The sequence below is a fragment of the Notolabrus celidotus genome, chromosome 3, assembly GCF_009762535.1.
Source record: "Notolabrus celidotus isolate fNotCel1 chromosome 3, fNotCel1.pri, whole genome shotgun sequence".
Taxonomy (NCBI): Eukaryota; Metazoa; Chordata; class Actinopteri; order Labriformes; family Labridae; genus Notolabrus; species Notolabrus celidotus.
The window spans coordinates 31,244,897-31,263,161 of record NC_048274.1 but is presented as its reverse complement, the minus strand read 5'-3'; the positions used below and the strand labels follow the sequence as shown (position 1 = coordinate 31,263,161).

Genomic DNA, 18,265 nt, shown 5'->3' with positions numbered 1-18,265 from the left:
CTGTTACTATCCACCACTTCATTTACACCGAAGATGTAGTAAAAAGTTGTGTTGGACAACAGATTGTATTATATAGAAGGCTTGCATGAGCACCCCAGGACTAAATCTCAAACGGAAAATTTGCACAAGGAACTTATATTCCACGGGGACTTTATAACTGTAACTATAGGTTCATACAAAATCCTCATATGATAACTATGGAAAAAAACCTATATAAACCTGATTATGCTCTTTTTTCCCACAGATGTAACATCCTGTTTTGGGAAATTAGGTGGTCTACTCTGGAACCACCTTTTTTTTTTTTTTTTTTTCACATTCCCAATTCACTTTTTATTCATTTTTGACTGATTTCGCAGGTGTACATTTTCCAATACATTCTGTACATTCTGTCAGTACAGTTCCTACAAAAAATAAGCATACAAATGATCAGTTAATAAGAGGAAATAATATTTTAAAAAAATGATGAAAAGAAAAGAAGGGAAAAATAAAAACAGAATATTTATTTAGAAGTTAGGAAAGTAGAGAGAGTGTGTTAGTAAATATGCATTAAACATTTGTAGGCTATCATGTTGTATTAGTTAACTCACCTAATAGTAAGTGTATGGTTTGTTTCTTGAATGAGTTGACATTTGTGTTACTTGTTATATGACCAGGTACACTTTTCCAAAAGTGAGGGCCTCTGTATCTGATGGAAAACTGAGAAAAGGTTGTCCGTAAAGCTGGATGGAGTTTGTTTGCAGACCTTGTTTGGTAAAGATGGACGTACAATTTTCAGTTGAAATATTTTACACCTAACATTGTTTTCTAAGCATTTTTAGGACTTATTTTTACCCCCTTACATCTCTTTGACGTCGATAATAATATTACTTTTTGTCTAATTAAATCTTCATGTTTAACGTTTGAGTGATAGAGCTCGTGCAGGGCGGCGCAGACGTTCATGAATACACTCCTCCGCATTCCGCCGCTGTATCCATAGCAACAGCTTCTAGTGTAGGTCATCCCAAGATGGCGGACGAGGAAAGATCCTCAGTGGTGAGTGGAAACCTGAAGCTAGTTATCGTTTTCTTGATTGAACACAAACATTCCTCTTGTGTAACTCGTTGTGTGTCACTTTCTGGGCAGACTTCACGTCAGGCCCGTTGTTTCAATGTTAGCTGTGTGGCTGACCATGTTTAAGTCGGAGCTAAGTTGATTAACGTACAGCTAATGATAACTCTGCCTTTAATCTCACGCAACAAGGCAAAACATGGAAACAAATATGCTTTAGACAGAGTGAGACTTAACAACATACATGCATGAAATAGTGTTGTAGTGCAAAACGTGTGTTGTCGACCACCAGTAGCCCACGCTTTATACTGACACGTAATTCAGGTAACGTTATTTACTGTCCTGCTATGCAGTAATGAGTCGACTTTACCACAAATCCCTTCTGTGTCATGATAATAACATCTAGCTTTTGGGATGTAATGCAATAAACAGAGCATTACTGTTTCAGCAGACGTCAGTGGCTGCACTTGGATCAATCCACAAATAAACCTAATATGGAAAGAAAAGCCAAAGCGAAACACTGGGATTGCGCATGCGTACACCCACCTGTACACAAAGTAGCTGTAATACAGCTAACTGTCATGTTAACAAGCTTTCTGCTCATGGACAACATGTCTACAATGTAAGGGGTTTTCTTGAGGATATATATGATAACTTACAGGCACTTCACTGGAAATGGAAACAACAATTAATGTAAGAAGATAAGTTTGTTTGGATGGATTTCTTTTGATACATGTGTCAAAGCTGTAATCTCATATAAAACAAGGACAGAAATTAGCTTTACAAATAGCTTAGGGTAAATTAGATTTACTTTCAAAAAGCCAACTGATTGATTAACATTTATAATTTTAATTAAAACGTTCCCATATGAGTTCCTTGATTGTCTTCCTCTCAAATTGTAATTTATTAAAATAATCTATCTATTATAATTTCAATATTCAAGATTCAGGAAAGCTTTATTGCCAAGTGAGCTCGCACACACAAGGAATTTGGCGTGGTGAATGGAACACTGATACTTAACAACAAGACAGTAAGGACAATAAATATATAAACACTAATCCAAAAATTCTAAATAAAAATAAAATACTATCTGTACAAAGAAAGGTAAAGAAGTACTTTTAAAGACATGAAATAAGTTAAATTAGCCTAAGCCAGAGTGCACATGTAGTAGATGAGTATAATAATAAAATATGTTATGGAATAATTTACAATATTGCACATGGTTATGAGGTATTGCACCGAAAATCAAGCATTGCACATGTATGTGAAATATCACAGGAGTCTTTAGTGGTTTCCAGTGTGATTGTTCATTAGGGATATGGTCAATATCAATTAATCAATCAAGCTTTATTCATATAGCACCTTTCATACAAATCAAATGCAACCCAAAGTGCTTTACAGTGATAGAAAACAAGAAACAAGCAGAAATAATATAATGGCAAGACTTATTAAAAAGACAAAAATGGGTTTTAAAATAGACTAATGCACACCAACAACAAAAAAATAAGTGTAATTAAAATAAGTAAAAAAAATGAAATTAACATTAAGAATAAAAATAGTTAAAATAAATACGTTAAAAAGGGTAAGGATAAGAGTTGAAAATATAATTAAGATCAATCAATACAAAAGTAAAAAGTAAAGTTATTCAATTGTTAAACCCTGCATAAAAGCCAGACTGAATAAATACGTTTATACGTCATACATTAATATGACTGTGAGCCCAGATTACATTTGACACTACAGGTATACTGACCCAGACTTAGATCACAGTCTAACTCTGCTCATACCTAAAAAACACCTTCAGTTAATTTGGTACCCTTCAGGATTTCACCTTTTGAACGTAAACCTCATTTACACTTATTTTGTGGACTAGCAGGCCGTACATTAATCATGCACATAAACTCAATTCTGTTTATTAGGCTACTGTCATTAAAAGACAACACATTCTGAGTGATACTGCTAGGACTCTACAATCAGACAACGTGTCATGAAACATAATTATAGTATTATTTACAATGGGACGCTCCGTCTTAGTCAACAGTTGGTCAGGACTATATGCAATAAAACAACATTTGCTGCAGTTAGCTTAAAACTTTTCAAAAGTCTCTGAGCAGGACACAACATAAAATGATGCATTCACAGGTTCATTGTTTATGAACAAGGTAATTACCATTTCTATTGTGTACAGTTCAGTTACACATGAACATAGTTTTAAATGTAAGTCTGAACTTTGACGTGTACTTCTATAAAAACAGTAACAGCAAGAAACAACTCAAAACCCCTCTGAGGCTCGACCATATAACATACTGTTAATAACACAACACTAATAGATGCTGTATAAACTACTCTGTGTGCTAATGTATAAATGTTACACTGTCTTATTTACTCATTTGTGTTGTCTGTCTTATATTTCAGCTCACTGTTCCCACAGAAGCAAAGAAACGTCGAGCACCAAAAGGTATCACTCTTAACATTCCAAAGTCACCTCACATAAAAGGTTTTCAAACACAGTTCCTCTTAAGACGCACATTATTTTTACACCTTCAGCAGAGGGAGTTATGAAGTAATCATCCAGCAGAGGTCACCCTTACTCTTCTCTCTACCGTCTCTAAGCAGGAAGAAACTGTGTCTGCTGCATGTCAGGCCGTGTTCCAGATATATATATGTTCTCAGTATATATAAACTGTTTGTTGAGTGTTGAGGATGTTTTCTCATTATAGTCATGACCTCAGTATCATATTGAACACCTAATTCTGTTGCCAGTTAAGAGAACGCTGTTGTAGTGTGTTTTGTTGTGTCATATCACTATGCAGTGATCTGTGACATGGTAAGCCTTTAATGTGGGACACTTGCAAAGGTTTATGAATATGACATAAGCTGACTGGATTTTTTTTTTATAGTTAAGAATTTAAACTGTTATTTGATGGAGTTTGATCCATAGTCACTTGAATAGAAGTAAGAGGTGAACCGTGTTTCTCCAAAGTCTGTCTCAAAAGGGAAAAGTCTTAGTTTTTCACAGATTTAAAATCGGGTCTTTCATTTTTTTATTTATAACATTCTTAGTGTAGCAAGATTATACCCGATCACGACAAAGATCACAAATGTGATTCTTAATAACGTCCAATACTTTGAGATTGGCATGTGTCAGATTTTTGAAAACTCAGGTATCAAAATCTTAATATTAGAGCAGCATCTGCCCCAATTTCCCTTTTGTCTTTGTGAGGATATCTCTGATTAATTTCTGACATATGCCTGAGAAGAACATGTTCTGGCTCCTGGTTATGAGGCTAAATCACTTGACGAGACCAAGGGTTTTTGAAGTAGTCTGTGGTAAAACTTCCAAAATAATTTTCATCATATTTTTCATTACACTCTCTGCATGTGTCTTTTGATCTCAGCATGCCGCTCCTCCACTCTTATCCCCTCTATACAGACGGTTGAGGCAATTGGAAACCAAATCTGTCCCAGAATTAACCAGATCAAGTATATCAACGTGAAGAAGCCTCTGTGTTTGGGCTAAAGTTTTTCACGGGACTGTATTTAGGGCACCTCATGCTGCGCTCCTCTCCTTCCCTTCCTACCGTTATTTGGAACAGTGGTTGCAGGAATACATGTCGGGCATGCATCCCATCTTCCTGCACCAAATACACCCTGCTTTTGTGTGTGTGGAGATTGGAGCACCGCAGGGCTACAGCTGAAACCCAGAGACAAGAATATTATTGCTGCCTCAGCAGGGAGAAAGAGGATTAGGGTGCTACAAATAGGGCCATTTCGGATCTTGACGGGGCAAACATGTGAAGCCTGTGCAGTTTCACACTCAGCGACGGAGAGGATTTCTCTGAAGTAGTTGGAAGAGGCTCCAGTTCTGGCAGCAAATCAACAGAGTGCTGCTTGAAGTGCTGACAGATAAAAACAGAAGGGAGCTTTAGTGTAACTCACACTGTATATTCTTACACAGGCAGTTCATTAATGATATCCCCCAATGTCATTGGCAGATTCAAAGCCTAGCACTTCATTCCACATCGCCTTGAAACCTATTTTTAGCCTCAGAGGAAGGTAGTAGGTGCAAGATAACAGGATTACCAGAATCAAACTTGCTGGAATTGGAATTACGTTTGCTTCCTTGTGAAATGAAATGTTGTACTCCCCTGGGAAGAAGTGTCAGAGCATTGTGGTTGGCTTCTTGAGGTTACCTAACCCCTTTGAAAGCTGGCTTTATATTGTGCTGCCTTTACCTCCAACCTCCCTTTTTCAGTCTGTCTCTCCACCGTCTCTCTTCTGTCACAAGCACCTTGCTTGCAAGGGACATTGTTGCCCTGGCAACGGGGAGAATATCTCAACCTGCAGAGACGTTAGAAGAGTGACAGAAACAAAAACAGTGTTTGTGATGAAAAACTTGCTTACAAGGTGACATTTAGAGCGGCTTGGTGAGTTGTTTGTGGTTTAGCGCTGGGTTTTTGGGGGATGCGCTAACATGTGTGTTAACAGTCAGATCAAAGACCTGCCAGTGACTTCAGAGGGAAGGTGTTTTATTTCAGCTCCGGCATAGAAAAGGCTTAAATTAAGATTTAACTCTAAATATTCTATGCTCTCTGTATAGAAGTAAAGTTGAAGTATTATTTATTTAAGTCTTGTTTACAAGCTTGTGTCTGGAGAATGAACTTGAATGCAGCTTGTGGATTTAGGTAATGGTGAAAGATCTGTGTTAACCCTCCTGTTATGTTGCTGGTAAAATTGGCCCTTTTTAAAGTAAAAAAAAAAAAAGAAATGTTAAAAGAATTTTTTCGTTATGAAACTTCTTCTGCTTGGCTTAATTACAACATATACAGTGAAGATGGCTCATTTTACACATTTTCAACCCCCTGCATGTTTATATTACATAGATACTGTTCATGGGTCAATTTGACCCTGCAGTCAAAGTGGAGGCTAAAAGGGGTCAGAAGTGTCAAATATTAATTGTTTCTTTGCAACTGTGTTCATAAAAAAACGAGTGAGTTAACTTCATTGAACCATGATCTGTGCAAATTAAAGAATACCATTGCACTAAATGTTGATTTAAATGGTTAGTAATAGAGTTGATAATGAGATTTAAAAAATGTTTATTGGGATTTTTTGGGGTTCTGACACTTTTGGATAATTGAATATGCCCCGGGTCAAGTTGACCCAGGAACATTATTGCTGTCCCTGAGAAACAAACATAACAGGAGGGTTAACTGTCAGATCTGGGCCTTACAAATGCCTTCAAGGGGCGCTGGTGGCCTCTATGTCTAACCGCCCCACGGCTACAGTCCTCGTCACAGAGGTCGCTGGTTTGACTCCCGGCCGTCAACCATTTGCTGCATGTTTCCCCCCGCTCTCTGCTCCCCACTTTTCCTGTCTCTCTTCAACTGTCCTGTCAATAAAGGTAAAAAAAAAAAAAAAACTAACTTAAAAAAAAACCCAAAACCCCAAATGCCTTCAAAATTCATCTTCAGGATGAATCATTCAGCTCAAGACTAAATACAGCATTGTTTAAAAAAGAAAAAGTAATTAGAAGAAGAGTCTCCCTGTTTTCAGCTTTATAGTCCACTCCTCTCATTATTTTCTTCCTCTCAGCTCCAGAGCTTCCCATTGTGGAAAGAAGAAACTGGCTGATCCATCAGCACTACATACGCAAAGACTATGACACCTGTAAGGTAAAGTACCCTTGTTCCTACATTCCCCCTGTGGTCCGTCTGTCTGCAGCCTCGATCTGTCTGTGATTGACCTTTAAAACACAATGAAGATAATGAATGCCGGGCATGCACAGTGTTATGTCAGTACAGTACACTGTACTTCATTACGCTCTAATTCTCTGCATTGACCTGTGTATTCCCTTATGTGAGCAGTAGGCCTTTAATGAAATCTCTGAGTAGATGTCTGAACTTGTAAGTTGTGTTACTGTACGACTCCTTCTTGCTTTCTCTAGGAAAATCCAATTTTGTAAGACAATAATGAGATACAGTCCCGCTCTTAGGGCTCTGTTTTAATTGTGCCTCTGCAGTGATGAAGCGGTAGGTTTTGGGCACACAAACTGCAGATTAAAATGCTTGCACTGGCTGAATAATATTTTATTGAAATATAAATGTACATTTAACAAATTATTCTATATGGACAACACGTCACACCCCCTGCAGGAGAGTATCACAACGCTGGGAAAGTGACAGACTCCTTTACCCGCAGTGTCTCACGGAGAGATACAGCAGGTCTTTTCTTCCTGCAGTGGTCAGACTTTATAATCAAAAACAATAACATCACCAAAACGGACTCAAGTTCAATATCTTCCCTGTTTATTTATTAACATGCAATAATTACTTCATCCCTTTCCTAACATGTGCAATAATGTTTTTCTACTCATCTTCTCAGTTCTGTACAATGTCTATGTTACTGCTCTGTGCACATTTTTTCACTGCATCACTGGTTTTGTAAATATATGTACATTTACTTATTTAGTTGTGTATATACGTTCTTAAGTTATGCTTATTTTACTTTTCTTAATTTTAATTGCTAATAACTTTTTAATAATTGCTTTTATATGCTCTTGTTACTTTATACTGTTTTGCATTATCTACGTTGCTGCTTTAACACTTTAAATTTCCCCGTTGTGGGACGAATAAAGGGAATATCTTATATCTTATTTGTAATGCATATTAAAACCAACCAGTCAGGTTATTCTTGTTTACAAATCCACCACATTTGCAACATATTGTCAACATGACAGAAACAGTTGGCTTCTGTTCCTTTCTTTCCAAGCACAAATTCGTATCCATGTCTCCACCAAAATACAGACAGCTTGCTCTCCAGTAAATCATTTGAATGAGCCTCCTTCTTGTTTGTGTCTCTCCTCCCACCTGTGGACTACTTACAAAAAAATACAGCCATTAAAAGCACATTTTGTTGTCAGGAAAATACCAAACTTGCCAAACTGTAACAAACCATAAGTGCTGTTGTGGTGCTGCTGACATGAAAATAGGGCCCTCAATCTGTCGTGATGCAGAGGCACACAACAGGATACATTTCACTAAGTCCATGACTTTGCATTTCAGGTGGTTTAGATTTCTATTGTTTCAACTTCATTTCAAGTATAGTAGCCGTTCATTCTAGCACTATTCAATAACCATTACACTCAGCTCAGTTGTAGAAATTGTCTCCTGTTCTGTGTCTGTGCAGGGGATCATCAAAGAACAACTGCAGGAGACTAATGGAATGTGTGAATATGCCATTTATGTTCAAGGTGAGAGCAGCTTCTGTAGTAACCCCTCTCTCATTTCTTGCATGTTTGATGTTAATTAATAACTACATCAAATGAAGGCTCTGTGGTAGTTGGCGCCCACGCTCCCCCATACATCATTTAGTTTCTCAAAATCTGCTTTTTGGGACCCCCTGCTGGGCCTTTGATTTCAGTGTGTTTTGTACTTCCTCATGGAGTTTAATATCCCCTCTCTCTCTTTGTGTCTTTATGTCTTGCCACAGCACTAATCTTGCGTCTGGAGGGCAAGATCCAACAGTCCCTGGAGCTGTTTCAGAGCTGCGCCATCCTTAATCCCAGCAGCGCTGACAATCTCAAGCAAGTTGCGAGATCACTGTGAGTGTGCTACCCTATCTCTCCAATTGCATCAACCTTTCCCTGTGAAGTAACCACACACACACACACACACACACACACACACACACACACACACACACACACACACACACACACACACACACACACACTGAGCAGAGAAATGTACAGTGAGAACAGCTAAACTGCAGACCATTTATGACCAGGATGCTGTAGGGGGAAGTTAATCCAGCCTCAGTGACAGCTTTTCACTGTTGTGGGATTGTACGAGCAGCTATTCAGCATGCTGAGATTATGTCTGGTTAATTCATCTTATGGATTATTGTTGTTTATTCGTCCCGCAGGTTTCTCCTGGGAAAGCACAAAGCAGCTATTGAATTCTATCATGAAGCTGCAAGGCTCAACGAGAAAGACTGGGTAAATAAAAAAAGACTCTCCAGCTCTCACTTTCTGCTCTGGGACATGGTTAGTTAGAATAAATATTGTTGTGGGCCCAACATCTGTCACTCTAAATACTCAGCCTTAAGTTCTCCCATGAAATTCTCCCCAAATTAGAACTGCCAAGAATTCACCTCTTTTTGCCACTTATGCAACAACTAAACGGTAGCACTTCCAAAGGATCTCGGGATGTTTAACTATGTTTTAAATTACTTTTATATTTGGGGATTTAGCTGAGGCATTATCCATCCCTGTTCAATTAAGCGTGCACCAACAACCCGTGTGTAATTTGACTTTTTCTCCCCACAGGAGATCAGCCATAATCTGGGATTGTGCTATTTCTTCATCAAAGACTTAAAAAATGTGAGTATGCCTATTTCATCAACATTATAAAAGTACATATTGGACTCATTCTCCTGTGACTTTATGATTGTGATCTTATTTGTCTGGCAGGCTGAAGAGCATCTTAATATAGCTCTTCAGATAAACAAGCAGGACAAGACTTTTATGATGCTCGGGAAGGTTCATCTGCTGGCGGGAGAGACTGATAAGGCCATCGATGTGTATAAAAGGGCAGTGGAGTAAGTAAAATTGTAGAGTAGACATTGTTAAACACACTGAGAACACATTAGAGACACTTAAAGAACCAGTTACTCTACTCATAGTCACTGTAGTTAAAGTTTATTTCTATTTTCTCTCTATAAAAGTTTCATTAAAACCAAATCATAATGTAATCTCAGCATAATACCTGTCAGTAATTAAAAAGCCTCAGCATGACACTAACCTTCATTATGTCATCCTCTGGAGACACTATGAAAAGCTTCCAGAGGACATGCTGTTTCAGAGGACATCGGTTACTTTGAGGTTTCTTCTTGATTAACATGATGATTTGGAGTCTTTTTTAATAAGAGCCTCTCTTTCAAACTCACACAAAGCTCTAAGTTTGCCACATTTTAACCTGGGACCTCTCACAGTCTGGGGCACATTCTGTTCATTTCTGCCTCACTTGCTGAATATTAAAACATTAAGCCATGGTGTAAATAAAGAAAAGACATCAGTGTCTATAATGGGGCTTCAGATGGCCACCTCCTGTTGGGTTAAATGAATTATTGGAATGGCTCAACAGTAGTGTTGCTTTTAATGAGACGTACCACTGAGAATATTATTTTAATGCTGATCTGCTTCTTGTCTTCCATTTTTTGTATTTAAAACCACATGGTCCCCCCACGGGTTATAATTAATACTTCACAATTGTGCTGAATCAAATCCTGATTGAATAATCAGCAGATTCCCTGAATATCAACTATGTTTGCTTTTGAATAAGTGCAGTTATTAAATTTAATTACAGGCACAGAGAAAGTGACATTTTTCATTTGACTTCCTCCTTTTCATTTCAGATTTTCTCCGGAGAATACTGAGCTGCTGACGACTCTTGGCCTGCTGTATTTACAGGTAGAAGGATTTCTTTGTAACCTTTTCAGCTTAATTATGTGTACACAAGGGACGATCTCTACAAGAAAAGACTGACATTTACTGTAGCTGTTGGAAACATCTCAAAAGAGGTACATGTATAATTTTCTGTGTCCTGTTTTCTCCAGCTTGGAAAATACCAAAAAGCTTTTGTGCACCTTGGGAATGCCCTCACTTTTGATCCCAACAATTATAAGGTATGTGATTATTGAGACAAACTTCAGGCTTTAGCTTAAACTTAATTTCCTACTTCAATAGCTGAAGGCAATGAATTGGACTTTAGTCAAAGCATTTCAGTTAAAATAAAGGTCACTTTCTGTCAGATGGTGCAGTCCGTCTTTCATCATGTGCTGTTTCAAAGGGAACGTCTTCCTCTAATATATCTCTAATCATTGTTTTTATTCCCAGGCCATCCTTGCTGCAGGCAGCATGATGCAGACTCATGGGGACTTTGATGTGGCCATGAACAAGTACCGAGTGGCGGCATGTGCTGTGCCCGAGAACCCCCCACTCTGGAACAACATTGGCATGTGCTTCTTTGGAAAAAAGAAATACGTAGCTGTGAGTCACTGTACCTATGTTTATTGGATCAGATAGATATTGCTTTTTCTTTTTGTTCATAAAAAGCTAATGTTTGCCTTTCACTTCATATTTTCAAAGTAAATACCTTTACACTACTTTTACTTTTTAATTTAACTTTTATACATGCAAACATAAAATGAACTTTGTAAAGACATACTTTGTTTTATATATGAAACCAGTGGCTTGTCACTGCTTATAAAAGTGTCTAGTTTGAATCTCTACTCATGTTTCAGATGCAAATTAATTTAATCTGCTCCCACAAATAGACACTTCTCCTCTCAACTTTTCAGCTAGTATCATTTAAGTCAGAGTTTAAGGCCAGAAGAGGTGACGTGATCAAGTATTTGACAGACAAAGAAAAGATTAAAAGAAAGTCAAATTAGAGAGTATAGATTATTATTGTGTTGGATCTTTCCTTCATTCTCCTTGTCTTATAAATCATCCAAAAACCGTTCAATTTATCGTATGACATTTTGGAGGGAGGAAAACCTCACAATGGATATGACTGAAAATAAGTGACTAGATTCACAACCTTCGGCAATAAAATACTGTGTATATTTTGATGCATTAGTATTAACAATCTGGTAAGTCATACAGTAATACATCACTTAAAGGGGACATTTAAGTGTATCAGGGCTGATCTAGTGCACAAATGCACACTGGGCCTCCTATCATTATGTGATAGTAATAAAGTGAACATACCTCATGCATTGAATACTGCATGGATGTAAATTTGCCTTCATTGTGTACTGAAAGTACACATTCCATATCAGAATGTATACTGTAATATGCCAAAAACTATGCTTGCCCTCAAACTGTAATGTAAAATGAACATTTCTTTGTTTTTAGATATATATTCTGATAGATTTGATATATATTGACATAGAGTGGTCTAGACCTCCTATGTTTGTAAAGTGTCTTGAGATAACGTTTGTTGTGATTTGGTGCTATACAAATAAAGATTGATTGATTGATTGATTGATTGATTGATTGATTGATTGATTGAAACTGATCAGAACCACTAGCAGACCTTTAACCCTTCAATAATAATGTCTTATCATAAGAAAGCCCTAAAGTTGAGGTTTTTATGACATCTCATCCTTACATCCCTGTATAGTACATACCTGCCACGGTACAGGACCTGTCATGGGATCATATATTATTGAGAAACTTGTCAAACATTCCTGTCAGCTCTTGACATCTCCTCCACTTTGCTCCTCCTGCAGGCCATCAGCTGCCTGAAGCGAGCCCACTACTTGTCTCCTTTTGACTGGAAGGTGTTGTACAACCTGGGACTGGTGCACCTGACCATGCAGCAGTACGCCTCTGCTTTCCACTTCCTCAGTGCAGCCATCAACCTGAACCCACGGATGGGGGAACTCTACATGTTGCTAGCAGGTACTGAGGCAAAGGGGTAGAGGAATTCTTCTTTAAAAAGTTCAGTGGTTATTTTTCAGATAAAGAAAGGCAACAGGTATTGAGCAGTTCACTGTTGAACACTCAGTAATACTCCAGAAGTAGTTCATACAATAACTCTTATGACGTACAAAATAGGCTGAACATGCTGGGCTTAATTGCAATCATTACATTGAATTTCCCTTTTAGTGGCTTTAACCAACTTGGAGGATGAAGAGAACGCCACCAGAGCGTATGAACAAGCTGTGATAATGGATGAGTGAGTCATCTTTCATCTACAAAAACTGTTTGCAAGAGTTTGAATCTGTACTTTAATTACTGGAGACTTTTTTCTCTCCTTGTGATCACATCCCAACAGATCCAACCCTCTGGTCAACCTAAACTTCGCCATCTTCCTCTATAATCACGGTGAAAAGAAGAGAGCTCTGGACCAGTATCAGGAGATGGAAAGGAAAGTCAACCTGCTTCGAGATAGCAGCAGCAGCTTTGACTTTGATCCTGAGGTATTCCAGGTCCAAGTGGTTTTGATCTCTACTTTAATTCATTATAATTATTACTCTCAGTATTTCCTTTCCCTGCCTCTCACCAACAGCTGATGGACATGGCTCAGAAGATGGGGGCTGCCCTTCAAGTGACAGAGAGTCTGGTGTGGACTAAACCAGGCAAAGATTCCAAATCCAAACCAAACTCTGCAACAGCTACCAAAACACCTGGCGCTCCCCTCGGAACCAACCAAGCTCTGGGCCAAGCCATGTCTTCTGCTGCAAGCTACAACAAGAACATTCAGCTACCAACAGGTACAAACAAACAGAGTAGGTTATAGAATGTGAAAGTTACCTGAGAGTCACCCTCCTCCCCCCGTGTACTTTTGTGTGAGTTTTTGATGATTGCAAGAGTGACTTCAACGGTGAATCTCTGATTTAGGTACAAATGAACCTCAGCCAACTGATAACTAACTGGATGTTATATTTCAGCATTCAATTCTTCCAAAATGTATCTATGTAATAGATTAAATTTCTCTTGAGTTGTTCTTGCATTATCCATAATGTTTTCAGTAATGTTCAAATTCAGAGAAATTTCATATTCTAATCAAGGTAACAGCATCCAGATGGTTTCATTTGGCTGCTGTCTTCCAGAGAAACACAGGCAAGACCGTATGATTAAAAAAATGAAGAATGAAGGAGGTGATCTGTTGAAGTAAACCACAATAACTTGCAGCAATTTTGTCATTTGAAAACATAAAACATTTTGAATGTTACCTCATCTGAACATGAACATTATGTGCCAACAGAGACACTAATTGACAGCTATATAAAATCATTTATTTAGCTTTTTTTAAATTATGGCACTAATTGCAACAGAATTTACATACCGCAAATACAAACTCAAAGTGAGACAGTATCATCATAAAGATGAGTATTTCACTGTCACTGCAGGTGATGACAAACTTCACAGTTTTCACTTCCTCCCTTGGACCAAGGCCCAACTTAAACATTTTCCCTGTGTTTCTTCCTGTGTATTCACAGCTTCTTGTCTCCTCTACAGTAGCAGATTGAATGTATGTACTAAGGCCAAATTACAAATATGAAACAAAGCTTAACTTCTAGCAGTATATATCTTTGATGTGGAGTTTTGAAAAATAACACACACACAGATACTACTGTATAAGCTAATGCATTCAAGGTTTCTCTGCAGTAATGAATGCGTCCAACAGCTCTCAATTGTACGAGAAGTGGAGTGTTTTTCTTCTCAAGAGGCTGTGGGCTGTGTTCGCTCCCACTGTTGTTTAGCCGTTAACACCAGAACAATGCATCCATATTCAGAGGCTGTCATCTTTCATAATAACACAGCTCCGATAATCTATGTACTCAACAACCAACAATAAGTATTTAACAACAAACTTGTTGTGACTACAAATTAAGCTTGTAAACATGCTGTATAGATTAGCTAATGTGGAGCAGTATGCCATCGTTTTACTGTTGGAGAGACCGGATATTTAATGTGGAGTTTGTTTGTGTTGCTGGTGTCTGTCTTTGTTGCTGTGCTTTGACATCTGACGGTCTGTAACTCAAATTAGCTGCAGGCCAGGTAGGATTCAGACAGTGTACATGCAAAACAACTTCCCTCTGACATGGACTTCAGGTTTGCAAAACAAATGATGCTGATGAGAAAGTTTTTAGTTTTTTTATTGTTTCCGAATGAGAACAATCTAAGCATCTAAAAAGGAAGGCTCAGTTTGTACTTTCATGTTTGTCATTTGTGTTAATATCCCCCTCTGTGGTGATCCTGGGCCTAAAACAAATGACGTGCTTTTTAAAGGTGCTGTATAGTTCTGCCACCATTTTGCCAAAGGACCCTGCAGTAAGCCCCCTAAAAATATGTTATCATATTTTAAAATGATACTGCTGAACCATGACACTGCAGTTTCTAGTCTGTGAATTTCAAGTTATTGATAGGTGCAAGAAAAATAACTCATTCTTCTCAGACCAGTGTATCAGTGTTTTTTAAGCTCTACTGAGCCCAGTTTGAGATTATCATAGAAACAGGGCACGAATACTGCTTTGATTGTAGTGGTTCAGACCTGGTTTATGTCCATAATTCAGAGTCTGAATGAGGTTCTATTCTTCTGGAAACTGATAAACACTTGTAATATGTAAAGAGAACCCAAAGCAAGCTTTTTCATTTGTGCTGATCTTTGGAAAGAAGAAAGACTCTCTGAGCAACCTATGTTTTTCAGGAGTTTCTAAAAGCCCCTCCATGCCCCTTGAGCCAGAACCAGATGTGGAGAATGCCCCAAGCCCGCCCAGTGATCCTCCAGGCTCCCCAGAACCTGCAGAGGTAATCAACCCCAAGCCAAAAACCTCCAGGAGGAAAACTAAGGTGGAAGAATGAATTAACATTGCAGCTTCACCCTTAAGATCACTCTGATGTTGAAGTGGCAAAAAAAAGGTTCCTAAATAGCAACCAAACTGTGTTTGTTGGTCATTGTAGTCAGACAAAAGGAGTTAGAGGCCTCTGTACGATGTCCAGACATATGTCCCATACGATCATTGACTTAACACTGAAAAGGGCAACATCAATGTGCACCTCAGTTACACCATCTTATTCAGACATAATGAATGTCAGTACAACACTACACTTTTTCAATGAAAATCATAAGGTCCTCACCTTGTCCTGTGAATCTGTGTAGATGTGGCAGGTCTGGTTGGCCTACTCAACCATTTTTGATTGAATGTTGCAGATTTAAAAATCTTTGGTGGACATAATGGAAACAAAGGCATCTGTGCAGCTGTAAGTGTTTATATTTTGATGAGCTAGCAATAAGGTTATGTGAGGGATGGATATTTCTAAGAACTGTGTCAGTCTTGCAGCTGTTGACCATCCCTACAGCTAAACAAATGTGAAGGAAACGCAGGGACAATCACTTCTAAAGTAGAATGAAATAAGTGTGTCTTAGGAGAGGTAGAGAATACTGTCTGTATGATAGGGCTCTTTTTGAGGGTTGAGTTTAAATAGTGACATATGCTTTTATATGTGAATAAATGTTATGTTTATAGAAGAGTAATGTATTTATTATTAAAAGAATAACTTTAAAGAACACGGCTTTCTCACTTGTCCAGTCTGTGTCTGTGTTGTTTTTTTCATCATAGTCTGTTATGGTCCGGCTGTTCAGGTCAGTAGACATCACCAACAGGGGACAGTGTTGTTTAAGAACTTTCAAAGTCTATCCTTTATCTAACACACCATACATATTTTACAAAAAAGGGTTTATCTGTTCATATATTCATCCTCCGTTCTCACAGAAATCTTAAATGATTGACACAGTGAAATATCTGTCTCTAAATGGCAAACAAGTTTTATTGATACAGTTTGTCTATGCTCTAAGTTAACACTTTTGATATAAAACAATACATTTTTGACAAGATAAAAATCCACTACAAAGGGAGTTATTAACACAGACTGAATTGTTGTAGTTCAGGATAGGACCTTGTACATTATCTGTCCTTGATGTCACAACCTGGGGTTATTCATGTATATTTATAACATGCATGAGGTATTTTACAGGTATTCACCGAAATTATATGAAAATGCTCCTCTTGTTTATTTATTTTACAAAAGTTTTTAGAAATCTTAAAATCAAAACAACTGGTGTTTTGTTTGGTAGCTCAGAGACTATAAAGAAATACTTCAAAACAAAGAAAGCTGTGCTCACAGGCATCAAAAGATTTGCACCAAAGCACTGTCAGTATATTTACAATTTCCAAAAGACTCTCAAATCCCCAAATCACCTAGCTTCGTATTGTTGATGTTTCAAACCTACTGTCAAATACACTGAAATCATTGAAAAAAAGTTGGAAAAGAACTCTAATGGGGCAGTATTGTGTACAAAAACATTTTAGAGCACTTTTGAATATGTATTAAATAATGAATTATGATAATTGTTAGTTTCAATACAGTGGGTGGGTGCGAGGATGAAGTTTTGTTTTGGATCCTGAGATAATTAAAATAGCAGATGCTGGAATAAGTTCAAGACAAAAGGAAAATAAAAACTCTCCCTAATGTTATGTTGTGTAATTGTGAAAAGAAAAAGTGCTGAAAACTTGTCAGAAGTTTGTAAATAATGGTTTCATGATGTTTGAGTATTGTCCAAAAGCCATTTCCATTTCCAACTCGAATAATGTCCTGCTGAGGTTGAGGTTTGCCCCTCTCATGGAGGAATCAGACAAATAATTTTCATTTCAACACTTTGGAACCAATTTTCTGCTGAACTTGGAAGTCAAAAACCACCATCGCATCAAACCAGTTTCCTTCGTAAAACAATGACTTCATTTTTCATCAGCTACAGAGAGCCACAACACTCAATGTAAGCAATCATTTATATTATAGCGAATATTCAATTTAGCTAGCTAACATTACTGTTAGCTGGGAATGTATGCCTTTCCTATTCTGCCCTTCAAAACACAATACAACAGTAACATTAGCTATAAGAAAAATCAAACAAATCATCTTTGTTTCAACACTTTCTGATGTAAAGCAGCTGAATTGGTTCTGAAGTTTGGGTAATATACATAGACTATATAAATAATGGACGTAGTATCCGTTACGTCACCCATCTGTTTCTGAAGCGCTGTTTTAAAGCAAATTGTCGACTAGAGCCATATTGGAAATGCTGAACTCGACATAACTGGCGTCGAGCTAGTGTGAAAGAGGCGGGCTTCTAGCCTCCTAGCCAACAGCTACAGTGTTCCCGCCTGTCAGTCAAGTCAGCTGTGCCTCTCATAATGGAAAAGTTGTAATCTTAATAACTTCGCAATTGCCGCCTTCTTCAGCCCCCGAACAGTGTGCGCAGATCGAGAAATAATCTATCCAGACTACACTCGTCTTTTGTACCAGGCTGTAAACAAGTTTATTGCTGCTGTAAAGATCAGCTTTTTTGAATTGGTGTGTATGTGGTTTCCGGTACTTCCGGAGCCAGCCTCAAGCGGATCCTCGATGAACTGCAGTATTCAATTCTCCCGGCCCGAAGGTAATATGTCATGTTAAATCAATGTATTTGCAACTCAGTTACCTGCATTCAACTAAGTCACAATAGTTTTGCTGGTATATACAGTATGTTCCAAACACGCGTCACATTAAGCTAGCTAACATTACTGTCAGAAACTAACACTGTTTGCCATCAAGCAGCGTTAGCTAGCCTACTTTACCATTAGAGAGCATTAGCCTGCTTAC

The 18,265-nt window shown here is 38.0% G+C and overlaps 1 protein-coding gene across 1 annotated transcript; it reads left to right on the top strand.

The window, feature by feature from the left end:
• The first annotated feature begins 910 nt into the window (after positions 1-910).
• On the top strand, positions 911-16,135 carry bbs4 (Bardet-Biedl syndrome 4). The gene is made up of 16 exons (XM_034679612.1): positions 911-1,032; positions 3,463-3,505; positions 6,643-6,722; positions 8,236-8,299; positions 8,539-8,650; positions 8,974-9,046; positions 9,377-9,430; positions 9,521-9,648; positions 10,465-10,519; positions 10,666-10,734; positions 10,946-11,098; positions 12,346-12,517; positions 12,725-12,794; positions 12,894-13,038; positions 13,128-13,332; positions 15,273-16,135. The coding sequence occupies exons 1-16, from the start codon at positions 1,006-1,008 to the stop codon at positions 15,425-15,427; spliced, it is 1,605 nt and encodes a 534-aa protein (XP_034535503.1). The 5' UTR covers positions 911-1,005; the 3' UTR covers positions 15,428-16,135.
• Positions 16,136-18,265: the final 2,130 nt, after the last annotated feature.